This window comes from Brachyistius frenatus, unplaced genomic scaffold (genome assembly GCF_029030835.1).
Source record: "Brachyistius frenatus isolate BFR_SWC_R1_liver_20210118 unplaced genomic scaffold, ASM2903083v1 Contig_267, whole genome shotgun sequence".
In the NCBI taxonomy this organism is placed as follows: Eukaryota; Metazoa; Chordata; class Actinopteri; family Embiotocidae; genus Brachyistius; species Brachyistius frenatus.
Genome location: NW_027210866.1, coordinates 207,381 through 228,950, shown reverse-complemented (window position 1 = coordinate 228,950; position 21,570 = coordinate 207,381). Strand labels below are relative to the sequence as shown.

Below are 21,570 nucleotides of genomic sequence, written 5' to 3'. Positions count from 1 at the left end.
TTCATTTCATTTAACATTCTGGCAGTGATGAAGAGTAGCCAAGTAGCCAAGCGCGTGATGATGCTGATACTATTGAGACAGCTTGCGTAAAGTCCACCTACAGGTGGTGGCCTGTAAATTAAAGGGTTGGCCAACTTTGGTTTACCTCACTTATAGGAAAGATGGGAGTGTTATGTTTTCCCTTCCTGATTCATTTACTGCCAAGCGTCATTATTTTTGTCCAAGTTTTTCTTTAACAGCACCACCTCGATGAGATCTTGTCAGGCCGGAAATTACAGTTTAGCTACGGGCTGACTGGAAGCAGTATGGGTGTTACCATAATCAGCAGCTGGTGATTAAAAGGAATTTACATATTAACCAATTCATTAGAGGTCGTTGGTGATATGGTACATTCATGCAGTGTCATATCATCATCAGGATCAGGGGCAGGTAAATTAACATCATGGTCTAATCTACTGTAGGTCGTGATGATAACCATCTGGTTTCACTTCTATTCTGACTATTTAAAAATGAACAGGTTAATAACTAATAACTATCATAACAGTAATGTTTTGTCATATTCTTAAAATTACCTCAAAGTCGCACAACTGTGACCGATGTCTTGTATTAAAGTAGATAATTGCAACACATTGAATTGTACAGATTATTTAGAACCATTCTTTGGGATTTGGGATAAATAAAATTAAAAATTCAAGCGAGGAGTGTGGAGGAGGAGGATGATCTAGGATTATGATAAAACTATCAAATGCATTACAGATGTTGTATGTCACAGCTTTATACTTTATATCTGATGTAACATTAAATAAAGCTCATATTGTATATAATTTAGGGTCATAATGCATACTGAACTGATCAGAAACATCAGTCATGAAACCGAACCCCTCCATAATCCTCTGCCACCGTTTAATGATTAAATTGACTTCAGTGATTCTTCAAATAAGAGTCGTCGTTCTACTCATATCTGAGTATTCGTGACTTTTTCTCCATTCATAGCGGTTTTGAGCTTTGATGTAGCAGCTATAAATTGATTTCTTTGTGAGAGTTGTAATTCCATCTGTCGAGCGGAGTTTCTGTCTTCCCCTACTTCTTTTCCCTTCCACTTTACCAAACATAATCAGCTTTTCCAGATTGTCTCCTTCACGCCTGGCAATGTGACCAAAACATTACGGTTTTTGTTTTGCAACCACTTTGAAGAGATTATTTTTTTTCTCCAATTTCAAGCAGGACACTCTCATTGGTCTTTTTGGTTGTCCAAGGAATGCACAGAAGCTTTCTCCAACACCACATCTCAAATGCTTCAATTTTTCTCCGATCTGCAGCATTGATAGCCCAAGTTTCGCATGCATATGTTGCAATCGGGAAAATCAAGGTGGAGACCAGTCTGATTTTTGTTCTTTTGCTGATGCTTTTGTCCTTCCATATCTTGTTCATAGCAGACATTGATGATTTTGCTATTGCAAGTCTGCGTTTTATCTTGGTGGAACAACCACCTTGGTTCGATATCATTGACCCAAGGTAACTGAAATGGTCTGTTACTTCAATTGCGTCGTTTCCTGCTTGAATGCATGGGTTCTCTTCACATTGGTTGACAATCATCACCTTCTGCGTAGGCATTGAACAGATGAGGAGACAGTATACATCCTTGTCGTACCTCTTGCTCGATGTTAAACCAATCAGTGTCACCGCATGCAGTTCTCACTGTTGATTCTTGATGGTCATAGTGTCCTCAGCAGTTCTATAACATGTTTTGGGAAGCCCATTGATACTAAGGTAGTTCAAAGTTTTTTGTGTTGGACAGTATCAAAGGCTTTAGAGTTGTCAATAAAGCACATGTAAACTGGAAAATTTAATTCCATAGTTCTCTCCATTATATTCCTTACATTTGCTATCTAATCTCTTGTGACCCTTCCTTTGGCAAAACCTGCTCTGGAGGATCTCATGACACATATACTGCTTTATTCTCTCAACAATAATGTATAGCAGGATCTTACTTGCATGAGAGATAAGAGAAATGGTTCTGTTGTTTTTCCATTCTCGAGTGTCACCTTTTTTAGGAAGTGGTAATACTGATCTTGTCCAGTCTTTTGGCCAGTTCTTATCTATTTTCTCTTTTCCAGTCCGCAATTTCTTCATTGCCTGTACCACTTCTGCTCTCAATATAGGAGGTTCCTCTTCCTCCATCTCAATTGGTTCTGATGTACTTCGTAGACCATCTCTACTAGCATACAACCCTTGGCAGTACTGCTTCCACCTTTGCTTGATTTGATCATCCTCAGTTAGAATTTCTCCATCTTCATCCTTGACTACATTCAACTTTGGTGTTTTCTTCCCTGTGATTTCCTTCACTGCCTTAAAAAGATCTCGAGTGATTGGAAGATGAATGTTACTCAACCTCCTCGCACTTCTTTTCAAGGAAAGCCTGCTTATCCTGTCTAGTCCTACGATGGATTCTCCTGGTCAGATCTTTATACTGCTTTTTGTCCTTTTCAGATTGTAGGCCCTTTGCTTTTATCAGCCGTCTTTCATCAGCTAGTTTACCAACTTCATCTGATAGCCATGGTGACCGAGATTTCTTTGGTTTTGGCAAGTTCTTTAGTGCCGCTTCATAGATTGCTTCCTTTGTCTATTCTCAAAGTTAATTTGGGGTCCGTTCTTCATCCTTTTCAAGCAGTACTTGGAAAGAATTTATCACTTCCAGTCGGTATTGATCATTAATCCGCCTCACATCATATCTAGGTGGAGGAGTCCCCCGTTTCACTGACTTCAATTTCATCCGTATTTCAGCTACAAGTAGTTGATGACCTTAACCACAATCTGCACCAGGGTATGTTCTTGTTACCTTTACGCTCGACCTCCATCTTCTTCTGATTAGGATATAGTCTATCTGATTTCAGTTTTTTTCCATCTGGCGAGATCCAGGTGTACAATCGCCTTGGATGTTGTTGAAATAATGTGTTGGTTACAGTCAATTCATTTTTATTGCAGAAATCGATCAGTCTTTTACCTCTCTCATTAGCTTTGCTCAGTCCAAACTTTGCAGTAGCGTTGCTGCCTTTTCAGGTCATTCTCAACTTTGGCATTGAAATCCCCTATGATGATGGTAGGAATTTTGTTGGTAGTTTTCTGGAGCGCATGATAAAAGGACCCAATTTCCTCATCTCCTATTGAGGTTGGTGAGTAAACTTGGACAATGGTAATGTTGACAGGGTTTGCCGGAAGACGAATATACATCATTCGGACACTGATTGGATTGTATCCAAGCATGCATTTTGCAGCCTCCATTGTTAAACTGAAGCCTACTCCATTCCTGCGTAGTGTATCTGAGCCAGAGTAATAGATAGTATGTCTGTCCTCCAGTTAAATGAGAGCTTTATCATTAAACATAACATTTCATGTTAAACAGGGAAACTATTCTTTCTGCTGCTCCTGCGCTTCATGCAACATTCATATGACTGCAGAATTTCAACTTAATGTCTCAGTGGTGACCTGATTGTATTCTGTATGCGTCATATAAACTATGAAAGAATACTTTCTGCTGATGAATACTCATGCTTCTGGCAAACACTAAACACATCAGACATTAGTTTCCTATTTGTTTTGTAATTCAGTCTAATACTCTTTTAATTACATATTTTAATACATTACTCTGCAGTAAGACTCTTCATGTCTTGCAAACTAAAGGTTTTAATGGTTTAACACAAACAAGATGCATTCTTATATTGTTTTAGTTGAAATGTCTGTTGGGTCTGTGCTACATTTAAAAAACATACCTGAATACACACTGTACTGTATACGGTAGATCCACATTTATATTACACTGATGTGCATTGCTTTTATAATTTATTGTTATATTTTGTGTATTTGTTCATTCCCTGAAATTGTTGTTCTAGTTGAGATGTCATTTTATGTGCACTTTAGGAAGAGGTTTGTAAGTCTGCACTGCAGAGAACTTAATTTACTTGTAATCTAACGCTAATTTCTGAGGCTAAAAGCTCTAGGTCATTAGGAACTGCATTGTCTTCACTGAGAGTACAAATGGAAATCTCGGATTATTTAACACCATACTTGTCAGAGGTTATTGAAATTTTAAACTGCAATTCAAACAACATTTTAATCAAGTTGAGCTGGAAAAAGGTTGACACCGATTTAGACAATTGTAATTCAATTAGGGTAGAGTACAACCTCATACAGTTTGACATTTAAAGATTTGTTATGATCATCCTCATCCATGGTAAACATGTGTTTCTATATGCTTGAAACAACAGCATAAATAGCATGGACAATAGGAAGCTGCAGGCTTCTAAATAGAGAAAAAAAGAAGTAAAAGAGCAGTCTTGGCGTCTATTGTCATTTTGATGTTCCATCCTGGGACTATTTAAAAAAAAAAACTTTTTTCTAAAAAAGTTAGAAAACAACACTGTCATTAAACTACATAAATCTATGAATTAATTCATTCCCAACTTCTTTTATGGTGTTTATTCATTAAATTCCACTTTACTTGTGTAGTTTGTAATAGGTCAACTCAAAATCAGAGGTGATATAACTTGCAAGTCAAATAGACATGTTTGATACAACAAACAGTCTAAAATCACAAGGAAGTTGTCTTGGTTCCTGATAACATTTTTAACCTCTAATTATCGTTTGCATCATCACGTTGCCTCGAAGTAGGAAGAATCAGTGGGGACAATAGTGGGTGTAGATTTCAGGTAAGGAATGAAGTCGACTGTATGCATCAGCGAATCAAAGATGCTGAACTGGAAATGTGACTTCACAGTTGAGAAGGAATGTCTGGGCAGACAGATTCGTCAATCACAGTCAAGTTAGGTCTTCAAATGATGAAGTGTGGAGATGGATTTATTGTACTCTGTCTTTCTAATAACAGTTTGAACATGATGGTGCCACTTTCAGATTCTATTTGGGTAAATCGATCGATAGATACATGATGATAGTTTTCAGAGCAGTCCAAGAATGGTACAAAATGTGTATGCGTGTCTGAATGCACACCAACCCATGGGGACATGTATCACTGTGGGGACCAAAATTGAGGTCGCCTGGGGTAGAGTGAGCATTAAGTCTTGGTTTTAGGGTTGTGGTTAGAATAAGGTTTTGGAAAGGGTGAGGGTTGGAGTTTGGCACCTAGTTTTGATGAGTAAGGTTAGGGGAGTGGGGTTACAAGTGAATGTATTCTGTCACCAAAAATCTCCTCGGGGATAGGGACCTTATTAAAAAAAAAAAAAAAAACACTAACTTCATCACTGTATTGGTCTTTTCTTTTCTGATTTATTGCAGATGGCATGAGAAAGCCTGCTAGCTTGCAGTTTCCTCATATTTGGTTGATCTGACTTCATTCCAGACTCTTTCCAGTCAACACAGCTTTTAAATAACTGAAAACCTGTTTGTTTTTAAGGGAAATCCTTCTAGTTTGAAAAGAATTGCCTCTAGTCTTTAACCTGTCTTGCTAGAGTTCAAAACTAACTCATGGCACCATTAATGATTTGCAAATAAATGCTTGAGAAGGATGTGGAAAGACAAAAATGCAAGAGAAAAGAAAAAAGTTTGAGTGGTAATCCTCGGCTTTGCTGAGCTGTATGATAATAATGTAAGGCCAGACATTCAGGGCAGTTCTGCATGCTTTGAATTAAATTTTGAAGTCATTCTTCATCCTGTTAATTGACATTGCTTTGTTTGATTTTTGGTTGCAATTAAAACTATTTAACAGAGCTGTACATTTTCCAAGACATCACATGTTTTTCATAAATTACATTTGTATGAGCAGAGTGGCAACCAAATTGATTGAAAATGTGTAACGTAATTTCTCTGAGTTGCAGGATTTTATTTTTGTAATACAACTATGTCAATATTTTTCAACTCAAATTTAACATTTCTATTTCTAATTACTTACTAATATGAACGAATACATGTGAAATACAATTAACTTTCTATGAACTTTATAACGGCACTGACACCGTTTCAGAAAAACATAAAGTTAAAGGAACCCTCTCAAAAGCTAGAAGATCATATTTCAAAATAAAAAAAAAACTGATTTTCATGACACTGAAAGCAAAAACTAAATTAAACTCATTGCACAGCAGCCAGGAAGAAAGACCAATATTTCACAGGGAAGAAACGAAGCTAAGAAAAACCTCTGTTTAAATGCCACAGACTTACAAGATGGCCTGATGAAGGCAGGAACAAAAGTATTCATACAATCTATAAGAAGAAAATGAAAGTAAAGACTTCATGCTCGGAAACCTGTCATGGCCAAAAAGCACCTTAAAGTTGACTTGAATATCAAGAAAAGGTGGAATCGGCCTACAGAGCTCTGGGAGGTTGTTTCATGGAGTAAAGAGACCAAACTGGGTCCAATGACCAGGAGTATGTCCGGTGTAAGAAGAGTAAGGCCTTAATGAAAACAACACAACACCATCCTGTTAGGAAGATGTTTTGCTGCTGCAGACGTACGAAACGGTGCGAGTGGCATCTTGGATTCTTTGTAAATACGAGGCCGTTCTTTAGATGGATGTGATGCTGACAGTGGGTGAACTGAAGCTTGATAATCAGCGAGGTTTCCAGCAATGCAATGATCCCATTGCATACTTGCAAACCTTTGTTCAGGAATTGTTCCTGAGTGGCCATTTTTGTCAGAGGATTTGAATCTAATTCGGTGGATTTTTGAGGTAAAATAGTGGCAGCAACCAAAGAATATTAATGAGCAGGAAACTTTTACACGAGACTAGGCTAGGCTACATCATGCTAAACATACAAAATAGAGGTGTTAGAAACCTGTGATATTATTAAATACTGAATTAGGAGTTTGAACAATTTTGCTTTAGATTTTTTGAAAAAAAAAAATCACTAGTAGGCTACTGTTCAATATTAAGCTCAATATTATGCTCTCAAAATCCAGTAAAACTTAAACAGTACCCAAAGGTTTTAATTGATATATTAAAATTAGATTTTATTCACATAACTACAGTGTCTTGCAGGCTAAAGGGGTTGGGTATTTTTGATTACTCTATATGATTACATAAACCAATGCAAACAAAATCTTTTTGTTTGTGTCTTTCGGGACTTCTCTGGTCAGTGTCTAAAATATTGAATTATGTTTGCCTTGGCTGAGAAAACACATTAATTCATCACGAAAAATAAACAAAGGAAAAGATACTGTAAATGCATTAAAAGTTGCAAAAAGTATGAATCGCAGAAACACAGCAAATTCAAATATTGCCCTTCTGCCTCTTATATATCAAATGATGAGACCTTTTAGCGGCCAAGAGAAAGGTGACTCATTAATGTCTGTAATCCCTTGAGCTAAGGCAGAAATGTGTTGATCTGTGCACACGCCCAATGAAACAACAAGCACACAGCTTTGGCATGCCTCAGTTAACTATATTATTTGTTTGTTTTTTTTAAGTGAAAAGAAGTACATACAACCACAAAAACAAACCGAAATTAAAATGAGCTGCAGGAAAAAAATTAATATGCAAGTTTTATACAGCCAGTATTTTTAGTTTGTAACATCTTGATTGGCTTGATGATGATGATGATTGTTTTAGCAGCCGGTTTCTTTTCACATATTTGCAACTAGAATTTCAAATTTTTTTGTGGAATCTAATCTTCCATCTGGCCATGTGATGTTTTCTGTCTTGAATTTTTACACTCCTATTGTTAATAGTTTTCCACAAATGCCAGAAAACTTTGTGGATTGTGCTCAAAGAGGTCAATTTGAACTTCATCTGCCGACAGCATTTGTTTTGGAAACAACTCTGACTAGTCCAGTTGTAGCTTTGGATATTTTTTTTTGTAAATGTATTGGGGGTAAGGTTTCTTTTTCATGAGTCTTCTATAGACCCTGTTTGTGTATCAACAGCTCTGGTGGTTACTGTCAGCATCAGACAGTTAATTACATTTGTGGCCTTTCCTTCTTGTAAATGTTTGTAAATTATTTCAGCCATAATAGATGAATTAATTGAACAACTATATACTCGAAAGCTTATATCATAGAGCATCAACCTTTTTTTCAGAAACAACATTCTGTAGGGTGCAAACTCAAGCACTGCATATTTACTCTGCTCTGCTGCCACCTACTGCTCACTTTGTTATTTTCAAATATAAACTCTGAAAAACAACATGTGAATTCAGGCATGTTTTTTGTTTAAATACTATAAACTACAAACAAGGCATTCGGTATCGGCCTTACCAAACTCCAGATATGTTGTATTTAGGATGTGAACCCCCCAATTAAGGCTAAACTTTTGTAAATAGTTTATCTAAATAGGCAAGGGCCACATATAAATTATTACAAATTATTATAACGTGGACAAATGCTGTTTTGACCATAATTATATTTTTTGGGGGGAAATGAAACGTTACATAGGCTAGTTGATACAGTCAACACACCATATGAAATGATCACAGACAGTGTGTCAGTTTATCCACGTGTAGCCTGTATGTATTTAACGCTGCAGTGGAAATATAACAAAGAAGTTTAGAGATGTCTGGATTTACAGCATAGACTTTAATAATTGATAAGAGCGCCTGCGCATTAACACATTCCCTTCTGATTGGATGAGAGGATTAACGTGTATTTCCGGTGCGACTCAAACAACGGCTGCGATGTTTTTATAACCAAAATCATCTGCACTTCATTTCCTCCTCTGCTCCCTCAGACCATGTCAGCCTCGGGGTTTCTGCTGGTGATCTTCGCGGTGTCTCTGTGGCCAGGTAAGATTACTGACGACTACTAACAACGGCTTTAATGCCAGCTGATCAGTCGCCATTATGAATTCTCTTATTATAAATCAGATTGATATTGAAGGATTTACAAAACCTAAAATCAGTGCAATAAGGATGTATCTATATTCTGACCAATATTAAAATTATTACATATTTAGACCTTTAAATCTCTTATTTTCTCTCCTGCCTGCATCATTTCTTCTTTTTTTTTTCTTTTTCTGAAGGAGACTCCAGGTTTGTTATTGACCCCTTGTCATTCATCAGACAGAAATCTCTGGTAAGCATTTATGGGACTGTATACATATTAAAATAACACACATTACTGCTTCTATTAACACCATATCGTAAAGAGTTACAAAAATAACATTTACAAGTTTTAATAAAGGATATTTCCTTCCAGTCTACCCTTGAAAAGTTATCATTAATGGAAACACTAACACGCCCTGTTTAATATTTTAATCAATAATGATGGAGCAGTTCTCTCACTTTCGCCTCTCCTCTCCAGACACTGGATATCTGTCCAGAATGCAGCCAGATCATCCAGCTGTCCTCCAACATGATTTCCAGCAGCGATACAAAGGTAAGAGACTCACTGACTAAACGCATTCACTTCACTACTTAACTGAACACACAAACAGGGCTGTGGACTTTGTTAAAAAATAAGAATCTAGCACCCACTAGCCTGCGAGTCAAACCAAACATTTATAACAAGCTATTTGCCCCCTTTAAGCACACATTAAATTAGAGAAATTACAACCTTTAAAAGTCAAGGCACTAAAATGTGACTTTCATCACAAATGTTCAGGTTAGTTACTTTTGTTTCTGCTTGGTTTATATTTTGCAGATAAATGTGTAAAACGGGTATCTTTCTATGTCAAAAAGACAAGTAGACACGCAGCATTCTTACCACAAAATAAACAATGAACTATTGTGCTTTTACAGGAGACTGTATATGAAGCCTTACACATGTTGTGCCAGCGCCTCCCAAGAGAACAGGCATCAGAGTGTGATTCACAGGTGAAGATGTATCTGCCAAAAGTCCTGCAGCAAACACCAGCTAACCTGGTGAGTTTAACCTCGGTTTAGGCTTATTTTTTTATACATGTGGGAGAACAATGAGCACCACACCCTTCAGAGATCACTCTTAAAATAAAATGATGTGGTTTTGTAGGAACCAAGAGAGACGTGTGAGGCGTTTGGACTTTGTGCTTCCCGCAAGGAGGAACTGCTGAAACTTCCCCACCAGGTCACCAACAAAGACATATCCAGCTCTGCACCTGACACGGGCACCAAAACTCATGTTAGTATGAGAAAGCAGAAGTGAAATGTAAAATGGAAGTTGAAGTGAAACTTGACTCAACCTATTCATTTTCAGTATAAAAATAGTGCTCTTATCAGATAATCCTCTCTCTAGAAGCAGTTCAACCCAGTTTGCACCCTGTGTTTATTTATTATCAAGAAGCTGGAGACTATGCTGCCCAAAAACATGACTGAGGTGAATCTTTTTTTAATATCACTTTACATTGATTCAGATACACATGCCTTCACCACCCATCACTTCACGTAAATGCCATTATTTTCACCTCCTTGCCTTGCAGGATACGTTAAAGAAGCTCATGGGAGAGGTTTGCAATCTTGTGCCTAAGAGCTATAAGGACCAATGTGATGATTTTGTCGACAAATATGGTGTCGCAATTATTGAATTCCTTCTATCGTCTGCTGCACCTCACACGATATGCACTCTTTTGCACCTGTGTTTGTTCAAGGAGCAGCCTGTTCCAGGTTAGTCACAATTTATTTCGAGTGAATTTGGGTATAATTTGTTTTGACCTGATCCTCACACTTCCTGAGTGTCACCGAGCTCTACTGATTTCCCAGAGGTGTTCTTCCCCTCGGACTGCGAGTCATGCCGTACGATGGCTGTGCTGAGCCGACTGCACCTGGGCCTCAACGCCACTCAACCTCAGACGTCTACTTTCCTGCAGTCTGTGTGTGCCCATCATCCAAATGCCATCCCCAAGGTCTGACTCTCAGCTCCTGCTACTCAGTAATTTCAACGAACAACATCCTTCGCACACAATACAAGTCTAAAATACTATAAACCGGCCAACATGTAACATATGTCTAAACTTTTTATGAAGTTGCTCAGCTCAAGATACCATATCTAAATGTGCCTACATGCTCTTTTAACATGTGTTTTATATCTTAAAACTGTTAACTTTCTTTTCAGTGTGAAGCTTTCACCAAAATTTATGGCTCGCGGCTACAGAAGGTTTTGGGAAACCAGATGGATATTCCACCGGCTTGTGAGGTAAGAATAACCTGAAGGTCATACAGACATACATGTAATGACCTACAAATTGCTTGTTACTGGAAGGACAAAGAGAAAACTTCTATAGCTTGTATTCACACGCTATTACAGCTCTATAAAAGGGTATCTATGCAGTACGTAATCATCCTTTCATTCTGTCTATTCCTCAATAACATGATTTCACCAGGTTTGAAATTAGCACAATGACAAAATTTCAACATCGTTTGCAGATGCAGTTTGGCAACTAAATAAATCTTACGTACTTTAGTCTGTCCAAATTCATACTCATGAACACCTATCATTGTTTGGTCTGGGTCATATGATCAGGATTTTTTTGTCCTGTCTGTCCTGTAGAGAGCCAACCTGTGCGTTTCCTCGAAGGAGTTGGAGCCACTGGGAAAGAATCATTGCACTTGGGGACCGAGCTACTGGTGCAAAGATGTTCCAACTGCTAAGAAGTGTGGCGTAGGTGAAATTCATTACTACTGGTAGTTTAGCTGATAAAAGTAACAAACGGGTCAGTCCCATCATCTGGCTTTCATCTGGTTGTAGCGCAACTGGGCTACATCTCCCGTACTCTCTGTTTGAAGTGATTCCAAGTCCTTACAACTTCTGTTTCACACCTTATTTCTGTTTTTAATCTGCAGAACCAGGCCTTCTGTGAGAAATACATGTGGAAGAAGAATGACTGAAGAACCGTGGCAGGCTTACTGCGGGCTCTGAAACCGTGTGCACACAATGACCAGCTGTCAACAAATGTATTACACTTATCAACTGTTAAATGTTTTATAAAAGCAATGGACTAGTCAAGTTCTTTGGGGAAGAAATTATCCACCTCGCATGCCATTTCAGGTAATCAGCCATCAATTTTCATCATGAAGTGTTCCGGTTTGCATGTAGAAACATCAGTTTCTGCAAAGTGTTATTCTGTATATTATTAAAGCCAAGTAATCATGGATGTGAAAAGATGGTATAAGCATTGTTAGCCATAAGATGAGCACTCAGTATATATTAAAGACAATTTGGAGAACTGGCTGCTCAACACGCAGTGCAGCTTCTTCTCGTCTCGTATTGCTCTTCTGATGATAATTGATCGTGTAAAAGGCCAAATACAAATAAAACTCCTAAAATTAAATCAAATGTGCATTGTTGAAATTTAACATACAGACAAAGATGTGTCCTGAAGCGGGTTTATTTAGAAACTTCCACATAGTAAAAAGATACAACTGTGAAAAAAACATTGAGACGTTCACATTTATTTGCTTTTTGTAGCTGTAGAAAAATGTGCTGATGCTCTTGCCACTTTTATTCTCTGTTCTGTTGTTATTCTCAATCACTTAAATACCCAGTTCATTTCCAAAATAATTACAAAACTTGAGGCCATTCACACTGAGGAATATTCTGCATCACTTACACCCCCGTGTGGTTGTTTGTGTCTTCATCACTCTCTTGTCTCTTCCAGATCTGAGAAAAAAAACCCGCAAGGGTTTTAAACTCCAGTCAGGTATGAAATATGATTCAGTTAATGAAGCTTTATGTAGCTGCTGACAATATGTTTGGGCTGAAACTACCAATTTACAGTCAAGAAATCACAAGGATTCGGTCCACTGCATTACTACGACTGCTCCCTAGATACTATGTCACAGCCAGAAGCTACAACTGTCTGATGTACTGTAAATTTAGCTTTAAGAAACGAGGAGACTATCAAGTATGTTGCGAAAGTTTCACAGTAAAGTATGGAGCTGTAAAACATTTACATCTGTGAACACAGACACTCACACAGACTGAGCATGTGGACTTACCTGGATGTAAGCCTCTGACAGTGTGATCATCTGGGGGAGAATGTCAGTCACCTGCAGGTCCTGCATCTCGTACCACTTCCCAGTCCCCTGATTAAACGCAAGGTCACATAATAGCCGTTAATGTCGAACCAAGTTCACGCAACTCCGGTTCAGCAGAGAGAGAATTGATCGTTCAGTTACATTTCGAGTTTAATTCCACCTGAAATGTCTGGCTGTGACTTACATGATGCAGGACATGTATCCTGTACGCTCCCTCGGTGGGTTTCCCATCATGCACTATGTTTGCAACAAGGTCATACGTTGTGTTCTTCTCTGTAGCTTGAGATTCCTCTGTCAAGTACTCACGAAGGTCTACATTCCTGTTGAAGTAACAAGATATCTGAGTCCATCTTTATACTCAGGACAAAATACACACACACACTGTAGTTACAATACACAATGATCACAATAATAATCATTCATTACTTTCATAAACATGCATTTCATGACTGTCTGGCACTTGAACAAAAGTTTTGATCAAGGCTGCACACTTTGTCTGCCAGTAAATGAACAGCACTTACGTGATGGGGAAGTTGACAATTGTGGGGTTCTTTTCCACAAAGAAGTTGTTCTTGGTGAACCTTTTGATGCAAAAGATGAGGTACGGTGGCAGTTTGGTCAGCTGGAACTTTTTGAGAAAATTCTCTTTGTAGGTTTTGTATTCCTGAATGTAAATGAGACAGGAAAGTCCACAGGTACTGTATATTGTCACTGTTCGATTACTAACACTTGTCTCAGCCTTGGATCTGAATGAAACCGTTTGTTGATTAGACACTTTGTTTTGGGTTTGACTGTCTGCTGAAATGTTAAAAGTACATTCATAGTTCAGTAGTAAATACAACTGCACTGCAATATTACAGTGGCAACATTTGCATTGTTCTCTTATTTTATTTTGAATTTGACTATCAAAGTCAGCAGGATGCGAGTCGGTACCTTCTCTGTGCTGCCATTGAACTTGCCCAGGATGTTGAAGAGAGGGACCTGCGGGATGATAAGCTGCTCCTTCTCGTCCTTGTACAGCGGAGCTGTTGGGAGGTCAAGGGTCAGAAACAGGAAGGTGGACTCTGACATCTGCTCCTGGTACTCCTCTGTCACAAGCAGCGCCTCTTTTTCCTCTGGCAGCTGTAAAGTTTTACAACACACCACGAGAATTCGTTAAAAAATAAATAAAAAAAATACTTCAACAAGAACAGAGTGCACAGGGAATGTTAATTGATTGTAAACAAGAGTTAAATTTAAAGGCATGTGGAAATGAAGAGTGTTCTTTCTGCCGTTTGCCTTATATTTGGACGTTACTTCTCAATCACTTTACGCTCTTTCTTTACCAGTTACAAACCACATTGGTCAGATAAGGTAAACATTATCTGGGAATACAGCTGAGCTACACTCTAGCTACAATCATTTATATTTCATAATGTCATTTAATGATTTCATTACACAAGTAGGACACTCACTAAATCTGGGTGTGGGAGCTTCTTGGAGAAAATCCGCATGGAGCCTTGAAAAGCTTTTGTAATGATTGCTATCAAGGCAGACAGAAAAGCAAGGACAGATGGTTAATTATTTCTTACAATCAATAACATATGAAAGATTTTACATGCTGAAAATGGTGCTACTAAATCAAATAGAAATTTAGAGAAAGACAATCTAGAAATATCCTTTAGCATTGAAACAATTAAACTACTTTAGTATCACAATAGATGGCTTATATTAGGACCTGACAATTAGGAATCAAAACCCCTTAAATTCCTCTCCTACTCACATGGTTTTTTCTTTGTGCCTCCAAGAGCGCCATGCAGAGCATTCAAGAACCACGTCATGAAGTCCACAGCATCGCCTACAGAACAAAAAACAATACATCAATGCTACAAAGTCATCTCCATAGGGCAACTTGTGGTAAAATCCTACTGGAGCCTAATCTAGGCCATCTGAAGCGTTACCTTGCTTGGTGATTTGGAAGTTCTTCTTGCTGCACAACACTACAGCCTGCAGCATCTCATGTGGAGACACATGGGCCTTGAAGTTTCGCGGATTCCAAAGTTTGCGCATCAGCTCACCAAACCGCTGCACCAAGAGAAACATGATATCTCCTGGTGGCCGTCGGATTTCTCTGTAGTTTTCCTCCTCGAGGAAGTAGTTTCGTAGCGGTGGAACATTGGAAAAAGCCTATGAAGAAAAGGCAGATATGAAATTATTGGTATTATCTGAAAAATGCATGCCAAAGTTCCATACAAGTGCAGTGGCAGTTCTTCATACCTGTAACACCACGTTGGCATAGTCGTTGGCTTTGATGTTGTTGAGCCCCACGATGCCTGGCAGGTAGGTTGTACCATCGTAGGCTCTGTACAGTTTGCCCTGCTTGTCCAGTCCTGCAATGTGTTGCTTGGTGAAAGTTGGCTTCAACACATACTGTAGAAGTGCCGACAAATGAAAAGGCAAAAAAAAAAAAAAAAACTCGAGTTCAGAAACGGAAACTTGAGAGCATTAATGAAGTAACAGTTTAAATATAAACACTCGTGATTTGAACAATGCTGTGACAGGTTTTTAAAAAGCATTAGCCTCATTTCATACCCATATATCCATCAAACCCAGCAAATGCAGTAAATCTGGTATAATGTAAGACGAGTTTAATCTTTCAGCACCAGGAATACACAACAAAGCTGCATCCTGATTTGATCTAAAAAAACAACAACAACAACAACACTATTTCAGGTCTGGTATCAAAAGCATGACATGACTTTTAATAATTACCGTGATGTCTTCCAGTGACGAGTCGATGATCTCGTAGTTATCTGGCAGACAGTAAAACTTGAGTGTGTGCAGGTTGAGGAACACGTGGTGGGTGAACTGCACACTGTGAGTGTAAGCGTGAGACTTCAGACCTCTACCTGGAAAGAGTTGCACACAACAATCAAGTCCAAGTACAACCAGCCGTCTGATCACCCGGTTCAAACGTCAAGTCATTCGCCCACCTTGAAAGTATTTCCCACATATAAGGCAGGCGTAGACGTTGATGTGGGAGAGGGAGATGGAGCAGAGCTTCTCGAAGTCAAAATCCAGCACGCTCCTGGAGGATGAGCAAACAAACTGTCCGTCAGCTGCTGTGAGGGCCAACTAGCGTTGTTTTTAGCTCCAAACATTAGCAACGCACGTTCAACTCTTGTCTTACCTGTTTATGGTGTCGAGATAAGGACAGTGGCGGCTCCTCCGGTCTTCTACGACTCGCCCTCGACCTGTTTTGGCCACCACTGCAAACATCGAGAGATCCATCACAAACGAGGTCAATCCAAACGTAAACCGGCTAAAACAGGCTAATAAACCTAGCGTTCAGGTTCACGAAGGTGCGATGGTTTTCCTCTACGCGGTGCTTTTTGTTTTCGCTGCAGGATGATCGCGCTTTAGCTTTGACCCCGCCCGCGTGCGTCTGGACTACGCAGTGATGGAAATCAGACGCTATGTATCGCGGCTAGGGAAAACTAGCCACAAAGCTAACCTAACGCAGGACAAACGTCAGAAGATAAACTCACCTCCGTCTTCGTTGTCGTCATCGTCCACCTCGGGCTCCCTCTCGCGCTCTCGCTTCAAAGAAACCATCGCAGCGGTTCCGCTTGGGATCGTTTAACGGTTAAAACGACACCGGAGGCACAACTTTGAGAGATGAATGGATGAAGCACCGCCCGTCTCGAAACTCGCGGTGGTTGTAACCTCGCTGTTTCCTGGGGGTCGACAAAAACCTAACTCGGAGATCGGAAACCCAAACCAGGCAACGTGAGTTTGTGATCAGTGCCAAAGCCGTTGTGATAACCTGCAGATATTAGTTTTAATATGGTATTTTACTGAAAGTGTTTTTTGTTTTTTTTTCTGATGTATGTCTATTTCTATTTGAGAACGTGTCGTAACTTTTCCCTTTAGTAAAACTCCGGGACGGTCATATTCGGACAACAACTTACCGTTTAGCCAGCTGTCGCTATGTAGCTTTTTGTCAGTACACGTTGCTCTGATTGGGACTTGTTGCAATCATTAGCGACATCAGCGCAATAAATACCGTCACCGTGTCGGAGCTGTTTTGCTGACATGGATATTTTGCATGATCTGAAATACAAACCTGGAAGCCGCTTGGATATGAGCCACGGCTTCCTGCACCATATCCGGAGGAACCAGATTGCGAGGTGAGTTCCCGACCACCTCCAGCTAATGCTAGCACGTTGTTTATGACCTAGTTCTCAATATCAAGAGCTGCAGACACTTTTTTTTTATTTTTTATTTTATTTTTATGAAAGTTGATTTGATTGTTAAAGAAGGGCCATCGGTGGGACAGGGAAATGAGTAACGCACGCTGTTACGATCAAAACGAAAATAAGAGGAAAGGGTCGCACAGGCCTGTCGGCCAAAGTTATCCGAGGTTTAGGACATAACATACAGATGTCTGCAGGACAAACACATCATTGACTCAACACGGGGGTTTTCCTGGTTTCTGGGGGGGGTCTGGTGCTGTGGTTGCGGTGTGGTGGGCAGTTATGTGACTGAAAACTGCATTTTCATGTAATTTTGAACTATTATCGTCACTTTTTTTTATGAAGGGTATATATATATATTTTAAATTACCAATAGTCATCCCTGTAATATTGTTGCAAGAACGATAATGAGGTATTTGGTTAAATATATCATGATATTAGATTTTGTCCGTATTACCCAGCCCTAATGTTGATTCCCTGTCTTTTGAAGAGATGACTACGATAGAGAGGTGAAGCAAGCCAAAGAGCTCCAGCGGCGGAGGCACACCACCACCCCCAGGAAACCCCGTCGACCGGACATTCAGGTGTACCATCTTCGACGAAGACGTAAGACAGTCGACATCTCTTTATTGGCTCCGGCTGGTGACTATACGTCTGCTGGAGTAAGGATAATGTGTGTGTGCTCGTGTTGCAGATGGTTCTGAACCAGGGGCCGGTGCTGACGCTGAAGAGTGGAACGAAAGCGGGTCAAGCACAGAGACTGAGAGTCACGGCACTGAACTCTTCTGGCTTGACTATCAGGCGGACTCTGGTACCATTACGTCCTTCCTTGTGCACAAGGTAAATACACATTCCTTTGTCTGATGTTTCTGTCCCTTTTGATTTTTGCCTCGGTTTTAAATCCCCCGTGTTCTTTCGGTTTCTTAAGGAGGATAAGCCCGAGAAGGTGGCAGACCGTGTTGCAGAGAAGAACATCCTGGATGCAGCCATGAGGGCGGCTCTGGAGGTTCGAATTCAAAAGGAAATTGACAAAAGACGAGACAAACGTTGAGGAGTGATGTTCACAAGCAGTGGATCACGAGGACGCAGGTGCTACGGACAAAGAGGAACGATGCCTCATTAGCGGTTTACGCTGTTGTACGTTCAGGGCATAATGAGGACTCTGGGATCATATACAGTGACTGTCAGCAGAGATCTAACGTGACGACCCACAATCAAGCCATCCTCTGTTTTTTAAGGAGAAGGAACAGCCCTTGTAGACAGTCTGGTTGGGAGTTTACTGTCAGGTTTATGTTTATTAAATTTTTTTGAATCCACAAACTGTTACGTCATACTCTGATTCACAACACTGAGGACACGTTGTACACATTCAAGTTGACTGGATTTTTACAAATTATGTTGTTGCTTTCTGATAGTTAAATTCAGAAGGAACAGGTACTCTTGACAAATAGCTCTGGGAACCTTTCTCCTCCATTGAACATGTTTCCTGTGTTTACAGAGATCTAAGTTTTATAAACAACACTTCTTTTCTGTGAAGTTCTTTCAGTGACTAGCAGCTTAGAAATGTGAGATTTTATTTTATTTTTTTTATTGAGTTTAGTAGACGTAGACATAATGATGTGCTGGGTTGTCAATTGTGTTTTGTACTTTTCAGTGTTCTAATTTATTGGTTTTTTTGAGAGACTTTTATTTTTGATACTGTAATATTTTGGAAGGACACAACTCTTGACATATAAAAGCCATTAATTGTGTCTTGATGTGCACTCATGGGATTGACAGCCATAAAATGTGAATGTATTTTTATCTCATTGTTTTGATGTTGTATGTCTGCGAGGAAGAATAACAGGTCAACACATTTACAGACTCAGATTAGTTCTATCCTAAAATTTTGATTGTTAGGAATACATATAATGTTAGGGTACGTAAAAAAAAAAACCTATCAACTGAACAGAAGTGTTTCACATCATGTCTTCAGCAGGTGGCAGCATCAATCAGTCTTATAGCTCTGCAGGCTGGTCAACTTTCCATGAGGCTCATCTGCTGTTTTTACCAACTGGGAATTAGATTTCATTCTTTGTATGTATAGTAATGGTACATTTCAGGTTTAATAGCCTGCTCATACAGTATTTTTTTTTCAATACAAATGACATTTTTAAACATTCTAAGTTTTAATATGTTGTGTTGCTTTTTATTTAAAAAAAAAAAAAGTGCTAGAAAAAACTTTTGAACTGAGGTGTTCTGAGCTGGAGGTCTTTGTTGGGTGCCAGTTCTTGAGTCTAAAGACACAAAATAAAAATAAAAAACTATATAAAAATGAAGTAAACATTTGAAACTGGCATGTAATATTGACTGTTACTTGTCTTACAACCAGCAGTAGTTTATATACACAAGATAAAAAGTAACTGTCTTTTGTGGTATAAACCAGGGGAAGGTCCAATGTAATGGCCCACTTCAGAGTTGGATGAAGAGACACACTACTATGCAAGTTAAGTCCTAACATTACAAACCAGTTTTACATCTTTTTTTTTTTTAAACCTGTTGACAGTAAATCACATATGAACTCTATTTCTGGGTGACAAAGTAAAAATAACAGAGTTGACATTTAGACAAACAGACTGTTGAACCACACCATACCAGGAGATTAACTCATTGTTTTTATTAATGCATGAAAATATGCAAACCTCATCCAGCGTTACGCAAAGCTCCGTCAAGGAGGAGCGAGCTCTAAAGCTATTGGTGAAGCAGAGACGCTCCCCCTCAAAAGGTCAACGCCCTCCTCCACCTCAATTTTCATTCCTCAATCAGCATGTGACTGAAGGAGACTAAGCTAGGGGAGACCATCCACTTGGCACCCAACCTGCTGCTCCCCAGATTATCCCTAGTTTCACGCTTTCTCAATTGGCTGATTGTGACCCAATCACAACTCACCTTCACACCTACTCCCCTCATTAGTGTAGCTTCACGTTCACAAATTATACAACTCATAACCAAACGTTTTGTAACAGAGTAACACAAAATATCCAATTTAGTGAGGCAAACATTAAGATAGGAAGGCTGCGACAATATATAACATGTTTCCATTCTACTTAATTAGACATCATTGTGCCTATAATACACTGTTTGGACTCATTTCCGACTGACTGCAATGCTATCCAGAAAAAGATCAGGATAACTGCACAGCCACCTTTAACAATCTGTTCCTTTTTAAGTAGGTTGTATTAAAACTAATTTTCTCTTACAATACATGTAATGTATAACACATACTAATGCCAACACCAAACTCTTTAAGGCCTGATTGCAAATCTGTTCTGAAAACCTGTTCATCAACAGCTGTCAGTTTCTCCTTCCTTCTTATCACGGCCACAATGTTGCAAACAAGGCGTTATTTTTAAACACAAAGTACACAATAATTTCCGTCTCTCTCTCTCTCTCTCTCTCTCTCTCTCTCTCTCTCTCTCTTTGTTTGCGTGTTTCTGAGTTCTGTTAACACAGTAGGCTGAATGTGAATATTTACATCCTGTTTCATCCTGTCTCTTGATTTCTTTCTAGTTTTTATACTTGTTTTTTTTTTAATGAACTATTTTTAATACCAACTAGCATACAAAAACGCACACTTTAAAAATCTGTAATAGCATCAACAACATGTCATGTTTTTGGCTCTTTTTTGGGGGGTGAAAATGGCTCTTTAACTTCTCAGTCAAATAGAATAATCTGAGTCTGAAAGCACCCAAACAATGAAGATAAGAGTTTATGAACAAACTAAAAACGCAGTTGCACAACAGTGGAGCTGACAATGACACAGGTTGACTCAAAGGTGAGTAATCGTAAACACTTTTGTAACTGTCAATACAAGAGATTGTGTTAGGTAATTATTGTTGTTGTTCGACCCAGCCAAATCACATGATGCACAAAGTGTAAAGAGACTCAGAAGTACTGGCTGAAAATACTTGATTACAGTGCATTTCACTCCTTAAAAAAAAATTATATTTTTGGTGGATACCTATAACAGTTGACTTAAACCACCTTTTTACTTCAAGAATTCCTGCTGAACCAAAATGAACATGAAGCGCACCAATGTTAACAATTCAAAGTGACATGAAGTTGTTCATCACTTGCAAAAAGCTAAACGAGGAAGGGACGGGTCTAATTTGAGTTTCCTGCATAAATACAGTAGAACAACAGCAAGCTCCAACAAATATTGCATCAGCTGTCACCTAATCCTTACAATAAATCCAGCTGACCCCTTTGACCGGCTTCTGCCCTTCTCACTGTCATTGATGCCCTGGCTGTGAGAAAATTAAATGCACCACGAGATGTTATCTTTCCGTACGCAACAATATTTGGTCTAAACATCATATTCTGTTTGGTTTCCACAGTGTTTTGTTTGGTCTCATGTGTGAGCTGGGCGAGGTGGTGCTCAGAGCTTGCTGTTATTGGAAATGCTTTT

The 21,570-nt window shown here is 39.1% G+C and overlaps 3 protein-coding genes across 5 annotated transcripts; 2 read left to right on the top strand and 1 right to left on the bottom strand.

The window, feature by feature from the left end:
• The first annotated feature begins 8,569 nt into the window (after positions 1–8,569).
• sftpbb (surfactant protein Bb) lies at positions 8,570–13,745 on the top strand. Of its 3 annotated transcripts, none has more exons than XM_069721566.1 (11): positions 8,570–8,724; positions 8,961–9,013; positions 9,242–9,316; positions 9,679–9,801; positions 9,908–10,036; positions 10,196–10,231; positions 10,335–10,518; positions 10,615–10,757; positions 10,967–11,047; positions 11,402–11,512; positions 11,695–13,745. In XM_069721566.1, the coding sequence occupies exons 1-11, from the start codon at positions 8,673–8,675 to the stop codon at positions 11,737–11,739; spliced, it is 1,032 nt and encodes a 343-aa protein (XP_069577667.1). In that variant the 5' UTR covers positions 8,570–8,672; the 3' UTR covers positions 11,740–13,745. The 3 variants fall into 3 exon arrangements, with proteins under 3 accessions (XP_069577667.1, XP_069577666.1, XP_069577665.1); XM_069721565.1 differs by having other exon boundaries at positions 10,154–10,231; XM_069721564.1 differs by having other exon boundaries at positions 10,151–10,231.
• usp39 (ubiquitin specific peptidase 39) lies at positions 12,224–16,601 on the bottom strand. The gene is made up of 13 exons (XM_069721562.1): positions 16,416–16,601; positions 16,058–16,136; positions 15,861–15,955; positions 15,640–15,776; positions 15,145–15,297; positions 14,829–15,054; positions 14,651–14,725; positions 14,343–14,410; positions 13,822–14,010; positions 13,410–13,552; positions 13,073–13,208; positions 12,850–12,936; positions 12,224–12,511 (listed from the first exon to the last, which is right to left on the bottom strand). Exons 1-13 carry the CDS (start codon positions 16,480–16,482, stop codon positions 12,458–12,460), a joined length of 1,509 nt encoding a protein of 502 aa, XP_069577663.1. The 5' UTR covers positions 16,483–16,601; the 3' UTR covers positions 12,224–12,457.
• An 86-nt stretch (positions 16,602–16,687) lies between these two features.
• cunh2orf68 (chromosome unknown C2orf68 homolog) lies at positions 16,688–19,284 on the top strand. Its single transcript, XM_069721567.1, has 4 exons — positions 16,688–17,057; positions 17,614–17,729; positions 17,818–17,963; positions 18,052–19,284. The coding sequence occupies exons 1-4, from the start codon at positions 16,963–16,965 to the stop codon at positions 18,172–18,174; spliced, it is 480 nt and encodes a 159-aa protein (XP_069577668.1). The 5' UTR covers positions 16,688–16,962; the 3' UTR covers positions 18,175–19,284.
• Positions 19,285–21,570: the final 2,286 nt, after the last annotated feature.